This window comes from Notolepis coatsorum (assembly GCF_963971535.1).
Source record: "Notolepis coatsorum genome assembly, chromosome: 2".
Taxonomy (NCBI): domain Eukaryota; kingdom Metazoa; phylum Chordata; class Actinopteri; order Aulopiformes; family Paralepididae; genus Notolepis; species Notolepis coatsorum.
In genome coordinates this window covers 889,273-906,737 of record NC_140166.1, presented here as the reverse complement: position 1 = coordinate 906,737, position 17,465 = coordinate 889,273, and the positions used below count along the sequence as shown (strand labels likewise).

The window sequence follows — 17,465 nt, the reverse complement described above, 5'->3', positions numbered from 1 at the left end:
TGAAGGTGAGACGAAGTGCTTGATCGTTCCAACCGCTCTCCGTAGCCGCCAGTCTGAACTCCAGCACGTAGTCGGTAACCCCGCCACTGCCCTGCCGGAAGGTACCCAACCGGGCTCCAGGGTCCTGGCCACGGGCTGGGTGGTGGAAGATCCTGCGGAGCTCAGCCACGAAGTCTGGGTAGGAAAAACAGAAATCTGCCCCCATTGCCCAGGAGGCAGTGACCCACTGGGCTGCCCGGCCTGAGAGCAAGTTAGTCATGTAAGCCACTTGGGCTCCCCTTGAAGTGAAACGACTGGGTTGATGACGAAAAACCAACTCACATTGCATGATGAATGTGGCACAATCCTCGAAGTTACCGTCGAACAACCGTGGTTCGGAGAGACGGGGCTCCCGAGGTGCGGGATCGGGAGGCGCGGGGCCTGCCAGGGCTGCGGGTGATGCTCCGGCCGAGGCTCCTGAAGGAAGTGGGGTTACAAGCAAGCTGTTAACGGTTTCACTCAGCGTTTGTAAGTGGAGGAGAATACTAGACTGCTGGCTAGCCAGAGAGCCCAGGGACCCCTGAATAGGCAGGACCTGCTCTCGGAGTTCCTGTACAGCAGCCGCAGCCGCATCTAGCTGTAGGCTGTGGCCCTTGGTTAACTCTATCTGGACTGCCAATGCTGTTCTGACTCTCTCTGCGTCGGCTGGGGTCGTCATGGTTGGATCGTAATGTTAGGGTTTGTAACCGACCTCAAGCGCAACGGCACAGAGAGAGTTGTTTCAGAGTTAGCCAAAGCAAGGGCGTATTTATTTCCAGAGTCACAAGATTGAATTAAGTTGAGCAACAGAACAAACAGGGAATCTGGCAAGTGAAGATTGTTGCGGCTCTGCAGATTCTCCCAGTAGGTGGTGGTGAGGAATTAGCTTGTGACGTCTGAAGCCGCTCTGCAGATCCTCCCAGCTTTCACTCCAGGTGGAAACGGAGAGAGAGAGAAAACTGAGTTAGCCCAGCGTACAGCAGAAACAGAGAGGTGACTGATCCAAATAAATATCCAAGTGACTTGATCTTCGGTGTAACACACACAGTTAGCAGAGTCCAGAGAAAAAACAATACGGTAATCCAAAGTGTAAATCCAACACAAAAAATAGGTGAGAACAGTATAAACAAAACGGGATCTCTTCGGTGTTTCACAAACACACAAAAAACTGGTGATCCAAAAAGAACTGTTTCCAAAAACTCACCAGAGCGCAACACGTAAAGCGGGCAGATAACGAGGCGCAGCTTCGAACGGGGAATCAGGTTCTCCACAGGGATTACTTCACGAAAGTCCTGGGGAGCAACAGACAGGGAACAGCGACGGGAAAGACAGGCAAATGCAGGAGTATATTCAAAACGATCCAACATCGATATTAGGGGGATCAGGGTATATAAAGCCACAGGGCGCTGATGACAAGCTGTGACAGCTGCGGGATGAAATTGATCATTGCTCCAGAAGCGTGTGATGGGGAGAGCACCAATCAACACGGCACCTTACAGGAACGGAGCGTGTGGCGGGGAATGCAATTAATCAACAAAGTACCTTAAAGGAACGGAGCGTGTGGGTGGGGAGCGGACCAAACCTCACAAAAATAGACAAAGTCAAGGTAAGACATAGAACATTAAATCACATCGTTTTTCATATTAGGTTCTAAGATCTAGGGTTAGCTCGCCGAACGTTGAGCACCAGGACCCCCGTCGGGTTTTCATCGTTGTTTCTTTTATTCAATATTTCCATTCATAAAGACATGCCGGCAGCCTGTGTTATCACTGGGGATGGGTCTGAGATCTCAAAAGTCCAATACCGCCGCCTAACACATTGCGGCCGCTATTGCACTCCATTTGAAACGATGTGGCTTGGTGTCTGTCATTTTGGAAATGACACCAGACCACCCTGAAACTACACTCATATTCACAACGGTATAAAACGGAAATGTATGGATGGAAAAAATATCTGTTTTTTGCCTCTTGACCGGAAGAAACTCAATGACAATCGATTACATTATTAGATCCATAGCTATAATATATAATATAGCTTTAGGCCTGCAAACACAGCCACGTATCCCCATGTTAAAAGGCGCTGGCCTTTCAACAGTAACAGTAAACAGCGCCATCTGGCGCTGAAAGTGTTAATATGCGTCTTTGTTTACAGTTTGATTATCACTGATACAAAGTAAAATAGTGCAGTGCAATAAAATAGTTAGTAAAATAGAATAAAATAATGCAATAGTGCATTGCAATAAAATAGTTATCATCGTATTTTTTCGGGAGGCCGGTAAGGAGTGCATTACAGTAGTCGAGTGGGCTTGAGATAAAGGCATGGATCTGGTTTTCAGTGTCCTTTTGATTTATAAATGGCCGTACTTTAGCTATGTTTCTAAGGTGGAAGAATTATGTTTTTGTCAACTTGTTGATTGTGATTTAAAGCTTAGGTCTGAGTCTACCATAACACCAAGACTTAACTCACTCAAATACAGTTAGCAGCTGGATAGACTACAAATGGACATTAGCTTCTGCTAAATCTAGTGCAAACATATTTTCATGTAACAATGATTAATTGTAAAAAAATATATATATATATATATTTGTAAAGTGTCACAGCCAACTAGTGACACTAGTTAATAATGACATCATGTTCTCTCTGTCAATTATGGAATGTAAAAGGTTTAAGCATATGTTTATGGTATATATCTGTTTTAGATCTAGGCATATGTTACTGTAGGTGTCTATATGTGAAGATCCGTGGCAGAGGAGACGGCTCTCTATGACGGGTGCATACTTGTATAACTTGTATACACTTGTATCTTATATAAGCTGTATATTCTTTATACACCTTAGGACCATGTACTATATAGCCAGCAGTCTCCCTCGTCTGCATCCCCTTGAGTTGGGGTGAGTGAGAACGAAGGGGGCCCCTTCGGAATGCCGGGAGGTGATGGCCTTGGAAACATCTATGAGCAGGGTGCTTTCCACAGCAGGTTGGCACACCCTGCGTAGAGTAGACAATGATAGGTACAAGTATGTGCATATATATGTGTACACTGTATACTATATATATATGTACTGTATTATACATGTATGTGTATCTGTATATATCTGTAGTATGTGTTGGGCTATGTACTATATATTATGGCAGTCTGCCTCGTCCTCGTCTCAGAACGAAAGAGGCCCATGGAGTGAGGGAGTTAACCCTTACAGTGAGGAAGCAGAACAGACATGCATTCATGTTTAAATGATGTAATGGGGTTTTTCCCAGAAGAAGGTAATCTGTTAACGACTAGAAGGGGAGGAGTCCATCCTTACTACGTATTGTACGTTGGTTGGCTAGTGAAATGACATCCCTGTGACATCACTGTTTTTAGACCAATAGAAATATGATGCCGGATCAATATAAAAATGACTGTTCCTCCTTCGAGAAGCCAGATTTGAAGATTTTGCTTGCAGACACCAGGCACAAGCCGTGTTAGGCCTTTGCGATATTAAGAGATGAGATGTTTTTGTTTTATACTTCTTTTAACTGAGTTGGACATTTCCAATGAAGTCTCTTCTGTAACTTGCTTTTTCTAAATAAAACAGCTTTTTATAATATATCTTTTTGTATCCATTCTTCTGACCAGACGGGTAAGCATTGAAATGTTTTTGCATTGTAACTTTACCCATTGTTTAACCATGAGGGAGCACGGCTTAGTGATGTTCATGATTTATGATGTAAAAACTTTAGAAGTGTGTCTTTAACCAGTCGGCAACAACACGGTCCCGTAATGTTCCTGATTTATGATGTAAAACTCTAGGAGTGGGCCTTTATCCACACAGAGACCTAGAGAAAGAACTATATATATATAGATGTAGAAGTGGGTTCTGTATAATGGGATTATCAAGTAAAGCTACAGTGATACTACGTGTGACGGATAAGTCAAGTCAAGTCAAGTCAGTTTTATTTGTATAGCACGTTTACAAATGACTAACAGCCAAACCAAAGTGCTTCACAACATGATAAAAAAACACATACAATGCAATAAAATACACTAGAAAAGAGGTAGAGTACAGTACAGTGCAAAGTGCAAAGTGTAAAGTGCAATAAAAGAGACAAGAAAATTTGATAAAAATGCAGAGTGACAGCTGACGTCATGTATAGATGCTGGGCTAGCTCTGGTCAAAGGCCAGGGAGAAGAGATGTGTTTTGAGCAAGGATTTAAAAACCTCCAGGCTCTGGGCAGATCTTATGTGGAGGGGGAGGCTGTTCCAGAGTCTGGGGGCAGCAGCAGCAAAGGCTCTATCTCCCCTGGTTTTTAGCCTGGTCCTAGGCACCTCCAGCAGCAGCTGGTCAGCAGACCTTAAGGCTCTGGATGGGGTGGGGTGATGTAGGAGCTCAGCTAGGTACGGTGGAGCCAGCCCGTGTAGTGCTTTAAAAACAGTCAGTAAAAGTTTAAAATCAATACGGAAACGGACGGGGAGCCAGTGGAGAGAAGCCAGAACTGGTGTAATGTGGTCACGTTTCCTGGTACCGGAAAGCAGGCGGGCAGCCGCATTTTGTACCAGTTGCAGGCGACGAAGCAGCAACTGGTCAATGCCGATATACAACGCATTGCAGTAATCCAGCCGGGTCGAGATAAAGGCATGGATCACCCTCTCCAGATCCTTCTGGGAGAGGTATGGTTTGGTCTTGGCTAGGAGTCTGAGGTGGAAAAAGCTAGTTTGGACCACCGAACTAACCTGCTTATCAAATTTAAAATTTCTGTCGAAGATTACTCCAAGGTTTTTTTTTTTTTTTTTTAACAATATATTTATTGGGTTTTAGTTTGCAAATTACAACATGTATATCAGCAGAGCAGTATTCAGCAAACATTTTCACCCCGTTCTCCCTCCCCTAACCCCGCCCCACAAAATAATAATTAACTTCAAAAACAGGTTCACATAGGAAGGATACAGATTTAAATAAAAAATAAACATAAATAAATCATAATACAACCAAAATGTTTTACACATTAAGTAAAGGGTGTTTCTTGTCGTTTTTACACAATGATAAGAGTTGTCCCACAGTACTCCCCCTAATCCCGTTCTTGTTGAAGCAAGTTCCCAACATTCGTATTATGCTTTAAGAAGTACACAAATGGTCCCCAGGCATTATCAAAAATGTTTTGTTTACGTCTAACAATATACACCATCTTTTCCATTGACATATTTGAAGCCATTTCTTTAATCCACATACCAATTCTTGGTCCATCAACATTTTTCCAATTAAGAGCTATTACACGTTTTGCTTGTAATATGCACATATCTATAAATCTAAACTCTTTGCGTTGTAGATGTGGGGTGGTAGGATATAAACCAAGAATAAAAAGCTTGGGATTCAATGGCAACTTCTTTGATAAGATTTGATCGATCAGATCAATAACATCTTGCCAGAAGGTTTTCACTTTCACACATTCCCATATGCAGTGGAACAGTGTCCCCCTTTCCTCACTACACTTAATACAAGTATCTGGAATATTATCATTAAACTTATGCAATTTAACAGGAGTTATATATGTACTGTAGTGGAATAATTGTGATCGCATATCAATTAATATGCTTGCTATATACACCTATAGAATACATTGGCCTTAAGCAAACAATACTGTGTCTGCCTTCGTGACATCTTGACGTCCTGTTTTATCATGTGACCTCGACACGACCACAGGGTCTGACTTCGTTACATCCTTTGACAATGTACCACATCTGGGACCTATATGTTTACAATTCGTATGACATCTCAAATGAGATAAGCCTTTGATATACAACTAAATACTGTGTCCATAATGACCGCATGGCCCATTGTAATATCTGTGACCAAGGTCTGTTTTATATTCACATGCTAAAGCACATAATGCCTTTTGTTCCTATGATGTGAGATATGTACCAAGAGGTCAAACCCATGACTTGATTTTCATTGCGACACAAGGCAGACACTTGACCTTCTTACAATCTCTGCCAGGCAGCATAAGCTTTCACATTTGGGCCACCTTTCACTTCCTGAAAACACACACACATAGACACACACACATAGAGACACACACATAAACACACACACATAGACACGCACACATAAACACACACACACATAGACACGCACACACATGCACACACATGCATGTGCACGACAATTTACCCCTTATGCGATCTCTGGCAAACAGGGACTTCCTCTATGAAACTAACTGACTACAAGTGTTTTACGGCATGTCAACTGTCTCAAGTTCACAGGTCAAGTGATGTTGCAAGACAATGCAACACCTCACTTCCTAAAAACACACACACACACACACGCCCACGCATATGTAAGCACACACACATAGCCGTGCACACACGCACATACATACACAAGCACACACATGCACGTGTAAGCATAACACACACACACACACACTTTCACTTCCTGAAGTCACACTCTCACACACACACACACTGACAGGGAGGGCTATATAATCTCCTGAATTCCATCTATCAGCACACATGTTGGCATCTTGCATTGCTTACTGTCAGTATGTGTCCAGTCATGTGTGACTGCCCAAATAAAACGAACAAACGTATTTGTTTTGCAGTTTTCATCTTTATTTCAACAGCTCTCCTGTTATCATAGATATTTTTCCATTACAACTTGGCGTACGAACAAGGATACACTGCCGCTGGATTCAGACGGGACCGGCCGAACGGAGGTGCAAGCAGGCCTGCCAAATCTCTACCTCGACACCAAAGCCTGTCCGAGAAGAGGGATTCACTCATCCGCACGACCGGGCCGTCTGACAACAGCGCACTTGTATCGAACCAGAGGACACCCCTTTCTGAACCCTCGACCCCCGGGTGAGCTGTTGAAATTCAGATCTTACTAAAACGTATTCCGCAAAAATATTCACATTTTTTTTGGGTGGATAATAATCTAACCTAATAAATGCTCTATGTTCCTATTTTATAATCTTTTAAACACGCACTAACCTCACCACTGAGGAGGGGTGCCGTCTTGCTGGAATCTCATTATCTCACAAAGATTCCCGCTGGGGGAGTGAAGTTTACCAGGGTGGGGTATCCCACAGTTTTCAAGGTGTTGTGTAAAAAACAACAACCAGTTGATATTACGCTGTCAAGGTTTTGTGTAAACAAAGATAACCAGTTGAGATTGCAGTTTTCAAGGTTTTGTATAAAAACAACAACCAGTTGATGTTGCAGTTTCAAGGTTTTATGTAAACAACCAGTTGATATTACAGTTTTCAAGGTTTTGTATAAACAACAACCAGTTGATATTGTAGTTTTCAAGGTTTTTATGTAAACAACCAGTTGATATTGCTAAAAGTTTTTTCTGAAGTTTGTACTAAAAACGAAATTTCAGAGGTCGCGGTCAGAACAAATTGTTTCCTGACAGAAGCCGACAGTTTTTCGCTGACGTTTGTTACTAGAACCAAATTTCAGACTCAGATAGACGTATCTGTTTAAAGTATCCGTGTACACGAAGAATTGGCTTTTGCACAAGTACGTGGCAAAAGTTGGGTAAAGATGCTTAAAACTCCTCCAGTGGAACCCTGTGCGACAAGAGGTGTTCATTCCTTATTGGTCAAAGAAATGTGGTTTTCCAGCAAACGGCTCTTTTTCGTTAAATCAGATTGACACACCAGACATAAAATTACAAATTGATGAAAGGAGGTGACAAAGTAATGACAAACAAAAAATTTGGACTCAAATACAGACATAAAAACTAATTAAAGAATTGTTTGTTTCTCTCATGGTGAGACTATCTGCAGATAGATTAAACATCGCTGGCGTTACAATTTGTGTTCTTATCATGGTGTTGTTGTCACTGATATAATGCTGTATGCTTTTTATCTTTGGATTATTTTATTTTCTTGCTTACTCTGCGGTTTTATTGTGTTTTGTTTCTGTTTCCTATCTAGTCTTTTTTGAAACAAAATTTGCTATAAAGGGCACATGAATATTTTCAGAATTTACACATAGCTAATAATTTAATTTACGGACGGGCGCAAAATAAATTATGACCGAAAATCAAACCAAACAGACGGGCCCATTCCTCTGTGACGTATGTGGAAGAACAGACCCCGGCTGTGAGCAAGGACCCACAGAAACCGAGTTAAAATTAAGAAGAAAAAACGCGCAATTAAAACGAGAGTTATCTGACAGAACCCGCGAGTTCATGGACATCGATGACGAACACTGGGAAGTTTTGGACATGATGTCACAGGTACTCCTCCGGTTAACGGGAGAACAACAAGCCTACTAAAACAGATATACATCATTGTCAAAGTGACAGACACTACGTTTAAACACTCCGTTTTCAACATCCACATATCAGACAAGGCGTTTGGTATAAAGAACACGTAATTATGTCAGAATTGGCAGTCAAAGCCATCACAGATAGAACAGTAAAACGTGATGAATGGAAATCATTAAGAGATTTTATAAATGCTAACAAAAAACTAGGATACGTACACCACTGTTTTGGGACAAATTCCGGAATTGAAACCATTAGACTCTCATGTGACATGACACTGGTTGCCCTATCAATCCTGAAGAAATAAATTAGAATTAACAGCCGACGGTACATTCAAATCCCTGTACTTTTCTCTCTCTCACTGCCTCTAGCGGAGCCGGGTCTCGGCGCCTTGTCCCCCCTAACTCGACCCTCACAACCTGGCCTGCATTCCGATGACACGGTGCAAGAAACGCAGCAGCAAGGAGCTGAGGCCCTCGACCCTCATCACCCCAGCCCCCGACCCCGATAACATGCTGGGCCTGAGGATCGACCACATGTGGCGTGAGAAGGGCAGGGTGACCAGGTGGACGGGCGCGGTCCTGGAACACTACACTATGGACAACAGTCGCCTCTACATTATCAAGTACGACAACCTCGACTGCGTCTGTGGCATCGAACTGTTCAAAGACAAGCGCGTGTCCGACCTGCGGGTGTTGGCAGAGAAAGTCGTGAACAATAAGATCAAGGCACCCCCCGGCGCAGAGGAACTGGTGGGGCAGGCCGTAGAACACTTCTTTGAGGAGGAGGACGGGGAAAAGAACGCGTGGAGGGGTATGGTCCTGTCCCGTGCCCCCGTCATGACGCACTGCTATTACATCACCTACAAGAACGACCCCGTACTCTATATGTTTGAACTCTGGGATGACTACAGGGACGGAGACCTCCACATCCTGCCCGAGTCAGAGATCAAGCACTTGATGCCGGGGAACAGGAAGACGGACGAGGAGACAGCGAGTCTGGTGGCGAAACGAGTGCAGTATACCACAGACGAGGGCCAACAGAGAACCGGCCGGGTGATCTGTCAGGTCCCCACCACGCCCGACGTGTATTACATCAAATACGACGACGACTTCCACATTTACGTCTACGAACTAGTACCCAACTCCGCTCCTGGTGACATAACCCCACGGGTGACATTCCTGCCTGATGAGGAAAACACTCTCCCACGCAGTCCAGACGAGAAAAGAAAAGATGAAGATTCTCCACCACAACCGAGAGTACCCACAAGGAAAAGACGGCGAGGCTCCCAGAAAACAAAGATTTGATAACCAAAGACTGTGGCCTGCCAAGGGTGGATTTCGTGGGGACAACAGAACATTTCGCTTGCCATGCCGGAGTGGGGGTCCGAGGGATGGATGGGACAGACGCACCGAGATCCGGCCTCCATCCACACAGGGAAGTAAAGCACACACACACACGTCCGGCTGAAGTAGAGAACAGCTTGTTAAATGGTTATAGCCTCTAAAACAACAAAAGCGCCTGATACAGTAGTAAATCGACACCGGCTGACTGACGCTACGCTTACCCATATGACAATGTTTGAAAATACCTTATGAAATAGTTATACAATCACTATATGATTTCATAAAGGTCATAGTATTCCCTTTACAATATCACTATACAATCTATAAATGATTTAGAGTTCTCTTTCCGAAAAAGAGGTATTTTCTGTCTCCCATAAACCGGTTATGCTGTCGCTCTCCCGGGTCGTCTGGCTTGGGGCCCCAGCCAGGGGATCGGGGGGTGAGAGGCCACATAATGCAGGAAGGCGGGACATAGAACTTAGGAGACCACAAATATTTGTTCTGAAACATATCCTTTGAATTTTATTTATCAACACCCATATATATATATTGTATGTTATTGAAGCTATATACAAACTGACATTTTGACCGTTTATCAGGGGTGGTAGCTTTCCCCACTCCAATCCCACCCGGCCAGAGGTTTTTCCTGGGCCCATGTGGACGAGGGGCCAACGGCAACACAGACAGTGACCACGACCGGAGGCTGCAAACCTTTCTGACCACACCACCAGCCTGTCCGGCGTGAGACGAGAGAAGCAGACTGGCACACATCCCCCTCAACACGCTGAGTGTGGTGTCCTATACACACACGCACACAGAGCCCCGACCCAGGCAGACATCCCCCGCTGATCGTTGTGCCCCCCCACACTCTCTCTCTCTCTCTCTCTCTCTAAACGAACACTGAACAATTTTCTCTGATAACGCGCGTTGAACAATTGGCTCACTCTCTGAACGCTGCTACGGAGCCTGGACACTTCGCCCGTGTTTTTCTCTATAGCTCTGTCTCTCTCTCGCCTACCCATTCAGAGGAAACATGCAAGGATGAAGTGGACGACCGCGGCTCCTGTTACACACAACTGTCATTGCTGATTTACTACTGCTGAGTTTTTTTTTACACAATGTATATTCTATTTCAAATTAGTTTGACGGCGCTTTTAATTGTCCGTTTCGCATTGTTATTTTTTTATATACAGAGCATTGCTTGGCTGCTGAGCCACTTATAAAAAGGGTGAAGTAATTGTCATACAATATGCATTCGAACCGTGCCTTAGTTGTCATGTTTTTGATTCCCATTTGAATTTGGTGAAATTTACCTTTGTTTCAGATAAACATTTGCCTTTTATTTTGATTAAATTTGATTATTATTTTACTCCACTTACCTATCAACTTTGATTATTATTTTACTCCACTTACCTATTAGATTTGATATGAACAACTTTTACGCCACTTACCTATTAAATTTGATATGAATAACTTTTCCTTATTGTTTATCTTTAGATCCTCAGACCTTGCATGCCCCATTTGCCTTTACTTTAATTACCTCTTACAGTTCTGTGTGACTGCTAATTTCTGTTTAGAGGCAATGTTTGGAGTCGATGCGATTTGTAGAGACCTTTATATGCTGTAGTTTGAATTTTGATTTTTTTTCCGCTGCTATACTCACTCGGATTCGATGTTGTGTTCTAGGCATATTAATTCATATTGCGATCAAAAGGGTGAAATTGTAGTGGAATAATTGTGATCGCATATCAATTAATATGCTTGCTATATACACCTATAGAATACATTGGCCTTAAGCAAACAATACTGTGTCTGCCTTCGTGACATCTTGACGTCCTGTTTTATCATGTGACCTCGACACGACCACAGGGTCTGACTTCGTTACATCCTTTGACAATGTACCACATCTGGGACCTATATGTTTACAATTCGTATGACATCTCAAATGAGATAAGCCTTTGATATACAACTAAATACTGTGTCCATAATGACCGCATGGCCCATTGTAATATCTGTGACCAAGGTCTGTTTTATATTCACATGCTAAAGCACATAATGCCTTTTGTTCCTATGATGTGAGATATGTACCAAGAGGTCAAACCCATGACTTGATTTTCATTGCGACACAAGGCAGACACTTGACCTTCTTACAATCTCTGCCAGGCAGCATAAGCTTTCACATTTGGGCCACCTTTCACTTCCTGAAAACACACACACATAGACACACACACATAGAGACACACACATAAACACACACACATAGACACGCACACATAAACACACACACACATAGACACGCACACACATGCACACACATGCATGTGCACGACAATTTACCCCTTATGCGATCTCTGGCAAACAGGGACTTCCTCTATGAAACTAACTGACTACAAGTGTTTTACGGCATGTCAACTGTCTCAAGTTCACAGGTCAAGTGATGTTGCAAGACAATGCAACACCTCACTTCCTAAAAACACACACACACACACACGCCCACGCATATGTAAGCACACACACATAGCCGTGCACACACGCACATACATACACAAGCACACACATGCACGTGTAAGCATAACACACACACACACACACTTTCACTTCCTGAAGTCACACTCTCACACACACACACACTGACAGGGAGGGCTATATAATCTCCTGAATTCCATCTATCAGCACACATGTTGGCATCTTGCATTGCTTACTGTCAGTATGTGTCCAGTCATGTGTGACTGCCCAAATAAAACGAACAAACGTATTTGTTTTGCAGTTTTCATCTTTATTTCAACAGCTCTCCTGTTATCATAGATATTTTTCCATTACAGTACGCATCAGCCATTTATATTGTATAAGTTTTAGGTTGCTACTGACTGTCTGACTCTGTGCCTCTTTACATGCCACGCTCCATTCTTCTAAAGATATTTCCTCCTCTATGTCTTCGTTCCATTGATTCAGTTTTGATTCAGATGATTCATCTGAACCAGATACAAATAAGTCGTATAGCATTGAAATTATACCTTTACCATAACAGTGTCTAGTGACTGCTACCTCTAAGATGGAAATGTTCGGTATATCCAATGAATGGTTCTGAGATGATATAAAACTCCTTAGCTGAAGATATTTAAAAAAGTGATGTTTCGGAATATCATATTTTGTAGATATTTCCGCAAAGGACATGAATACTTCATCCTCCTCCCTGTATACGTCTTGCACTTTCCTTAACCCCTTTTCAGCCCATACTTTAAATCCACTATCGTTTTGCCCTGATTTAAAATTGGCATTGCCCCAAATAGGACTGAACCTGGATCGGGACGAATTTATATTCAAATATTTGAGTGCGTCAAACCACACATCTATCATGTTTAAAATAATGGGGTTGTCTGTATTTTTCTTCAGATATTTACGGTCTCCAGAATACAAATACAGGTGCAAGGGTAAGCTCGGTTTAACAGAGTAGGATTCTGAATGGATCCAAGCAGGGGGATTCTCCGATGAGAAGTAAAACATGATCGTCCGCAGTTGTGCTGCCCAGTAATACCATTGGATATTTGGGCATTTCAGGCCTCCTCGGTCATATGGTAGGTAAAGTAGAGATAGACGTAATCTGGGGCGTTTATTTTGCCATATAAAGTTGGTAAACAGTTTCTTGATTCTTGTGAACAAAGACGAGGGGGGGGGGGTAAAGGGATATTCTGGAATAGGTAGAGAAATTTAGGGAGTATATTCATTTTTAGAATATTAATCCTGCCGATAATTGAGATGGGTAGGGATGTCCAACGCTCTATTGAAGAAGTACTAGCTTCCAGAATTGGGTCATAGTTTATCTGAGAAATCTTATTCACCTCAGGGACAATTTTTATTCCCAAATACGTGAATGTATCTGTTGAGTTGAGAGTAGAAGCACAAACAAGCCCATCCTCCCTCTCTCTTTCATTGAGTAACATTATAGATGATTTGGAGTGATTCACTTTATAGCCAGATATTTTCCCAAATGTTTCAATAAGACTTAGGAGTGCTGGGATAGACCTGTGTAGATTTTTTAGCATTAATATTACATCATCGGCGAAGAGGGCTATCCTATGTTCTATATGACCTTCTCGAATCCCATGAATATCACTGTGCATCCTCACCGCTATAGCAAATGGTTCGATCGCAAGAATGAAAAGTAAGGGCGATAAAGGGCTCCCTTGTGGGCAACTTCTACTAATTTTAAAGGGTTTAGAGACCTTGCTATTCGTCAGAACTTCTGCCGTAAGCCCTGTACAAAGCAATCTAACCCATTTGACGAATGTGTCTCCAAAGCCAAATCGTGTTAACACCTCAAACAGATAAGGCCACTCGACACGGTCGAAGGCCTTCTCTGCATCCAGTGAGAGTAAGGCAGTGTCTGTCGCCCCCTTGTGGTTATATAAAATATTGAGCACACGTCGGACGTTATGAAAACCCTGTCTCCCTTGAATAAATCCATTCTGGTCTTCCCCCACCACCCTAGGTAGAAGGACCTCCAGTCTTCTTGCAATAATTTTACTAATAATCTTGGTATCCGAATTTTGGAGGCTGATTGGACGCATATTTTCACATTTTGTATTAGGTTTCCCTGGTTTTGGAAGTAAAGTGATTAGGGCTCCTCTCATAGATGTGGGGAGAAGACCATTCTCGAAGGATTCCTGAAACATCTCCAAGAGGGGTGATATTAATTTAGTTTGGAATTTCTTATAAATATCTATGGGGATGCCATCTGGGCCTGCTGCTTTTCCAGCCTGCATACAGCCGATTGCATCAGCAATTTCAACGCCAGTTATATTTTGATCTAAAGCCCTACTCTCCTCCTTTGAAATTTTGGGAATATCTAGGTCGTCTAAGAATTGTGTTTGCATGTCCAGGTTAGGAGAACATTCAGAGCTGTATAATTTCCCATAGAAGACTCTAAAAGCCTCATTAATCTCTTGGGTCCACTATAGTTCTACCATTTGGGGCTTCAATACAATTGATGGATCTTTCTGCTTGTTGTTGTTTAATGCGCCAGGCGAGAAGTTTTCCAGGCTTTTCCCCCTGATCATAGTAGGACTGTTTGAGTCTTATTAGGTCGGCAGCGGCTTTGTTAGCTGCTAATTCATTGTACTGTGATCTAAGCAGTAGTAGTTTTGAATGAGCATCTGTAGTCGTATGTTTGTTATGATAAATTTCCGTTTCCATTTTTTTTATATCCTGATCTAATTTCTCCATTTCAAGTCTTGTAGCCTTTTTCTTTGAGCTAGTGAAAGAGATTATTTGTCCCCTAATAAAAGCCTTGAAAGCCTCCCACCTTATGCCAGCAGAGGTCTGGGACTTGTTGCATTCAAAATACAGGTCAATCTGTTTCTCCAAAAAGTCTATAAATGTGTGATCCGTGAGCCATCCTGGTTGAAAACGCCATCTTGGTGGGTCATTCACTAGGTTAGTATCTTCATAGTTCAAGGATACCGCTGCGTGGTCCGAAAGAACTATACTGCTATACTGACATTCACCTACTTTGGAGGCAAGCAGTGCTGAGACTAAAAAGTAGTCTATGCGTGAGTGTGTTTTATGAGTGCTGGAATAGCAGGAATACTGCACTGCATTTGGATTGCCATGCCTCCAAATATCCAACAAGTTTAATTCCTTCATAAAATGATGTATTGTCTTTCTCGACTTATTGTGAGTGCCTTCTAGACCAGTTGACCTGTCCTTTGAAGGGTCCAACGTACAATTAAAGTCACCAGCTATTATGTATTGTCCAGGAAGAGTTGAGGCTGTCAAAAATAAATTATCATAGAATTTAGGGTCCTCTTCATTGGGACCATAAACATTTATCAGCGTTAACGTTTCAGACAGTAACCTACCCTGGACCATAATATATCTACCTGCAGTGTCCCTTACTACATTATGTACCTGTAATGGGACAGACTTATGAATTAGTATCATAACCCCCCTGGCATGAGTGGTGTAGGGGGCAGATAACACTTGGCCCTGCCACCTTTTTGCTACTTTAGGAACATCTTCATTCAAAAGATGCGTTTCTTGTAAAAAAACAATTTTTGATTTCAAATATTTTAACCTGCTCATTACCCTTTTCACCTTTGTAATTTTGTTCAAGCCCCTACAATTCCACGAAGTAAATTTCACCTTGCAGTTCTCTGACATTAGTTAATTAATATATATATATCCCTTATGAAAAGGTACACAGACAGCCACACCCATATGAGAGAAGAAAAAATAATAAAACACATCAGGAAAAAACGCCCACCCCCCACCCCCTACTAACCTGATGCCCATGCATCTCCCCTCACCCCTCATTTCACTACTGGCCAAACGAGTTTCTCTAACTTGTCTTCCCCCTAAGCTCAAACTAGCTTTCATTTTTTCTAAATACTAATCACAAATAACATATCTAGTGTTGTCTTGAACTGCGCAATGCTTGCAACTTGTAGGTATAGTATCCATTAGGTCAGGGGCTTACTTTAAACGCCAAACACTATTATTACAAATCTGAAACACTTTTAGTACAAACCTGGAACGCGCGCACGCAGGCTGGGAGACGAGGAAAATGTAAAAAGTTAAATGTTTGTAGCCTGCCCCAGAATCTGCAATGCGTTGTAGGAAAAGTCTAAACCAGTGCTGATTTTGTCCATTGAACTAGACTCAGTCCTGTCCGAATAAGAATACAAATAAAAATCAGAGGAAAACTAAACAGTCATAGTCCAACCACGCCTCATTTCGTGGAAATGGCTATTTTTATAACGTCATTTATATATTCACTTATAAGAATACAGTAGGCTCAGTATGACTGTTACTTTCCTTTCGGAGCCTTCCAACGCCGGGACCGTCTCAATAAATCAAATGCTTCGGATAAACTTTTCCACCTCCGCCGGTGTTTGAAAGGTGCGGGCTCTCTCGTTGTGAGTTACCAGCAGCCGGTCTGGAAAGATGATTCGGTGCGTGTGGATCCCCCGGTCTCTTAGCTTCTTCCGCACCTCGTCGTATCCGCGCTGCCTCTTGTGCACACCTGCAGAGAGGTCTATGTGAAGACGAACCGGCTCGTTATTATAAAGGACCCGTCCCTTGGTCCTAGCCGCCCTCAGTACTCTCTCTCTGTCCTTGAAGTTCATGAACTTCATGATTAGGGTCCTTGGGCGTTGAGAGTCAAGTGGCGCACCGATTCTATGAGCACGCTCCAATACTAAGCCCCCTGGTTCAATATTCAGAGCCTCCGGTAACCATTTCTCCAAAAATGCAGTTGCATCCTGGCCCTCTGCCTTTTCCGGTAGCCCCACCAACCTGACGTTATTTCTTCGACTCCTGCATTCCAAGTCCTCCACTTTGTCGAGAAGGTTTTTAACGGTGTTCTCCAGAGTGCCAACCTTCGGTATCAGCTTATTAACGTTGTCCTCCGCGTCAGAAATCCGTTGTTCAGTCTGCTCTATGCGGCTTATGCAATCTTGTATCTGTTTCTTTATTTCCGTAATTGTTATTTGCATTTTGTCGAATTTCTTATACAGTCCAGTTTTCATAGTCAGTATGGCTTTCATGATATCTTGGTTGTCTGGACTCAACTTTTCATCATCAGATTCGTCGACGTCCTCGTGTGCGTTAGCCATCTTATTTTCACCCGACTTGGTGGCCTCCTCCTCCACCTCAGACTGTTCAGCTTTCTTTCTATCCTTCTTTGCTTTTTCTTTAGCGTTTTTTCCTGACATTTAGATTCCGGATATTCTTATACTTATACTGCGCGACTTTGAGTGATATTTTGATTAGTTTTGTAGGATTAAATTACATGCTAGCAGCTGAGCCTAAAATGTGCGACCTCCTAGTTACTCGTCATGCCCGGAAGTC

The 17,465-nt window shown here is 42.8% G+C and overlaps 1 protein-coding gene across 1 annotated transcript; it reads left to right on the top strand.

The window, feature by feature from the left end:
• Positions 1–8,705: 8,705 nt before the first annotated feature.
• On the top strand, positions 8,706–9,578 carry LOC311248896 (spindlin-1-like; the record flags this gene model as incomplete). Its single annotated transcript, XM_084338125.1, has 1 exon — positions 8,706–9,578. The coding sequence occupies one exon, from the start codon at positions 8,706–8,708 to the stop codon at positions 9,576–9,578; it is 873 nt and encodes a 290-aa protein (XP_084194251.1).
• Between the last annotated feature and the right edge of the window lie 7,887 nt (positions 9,579–17,465).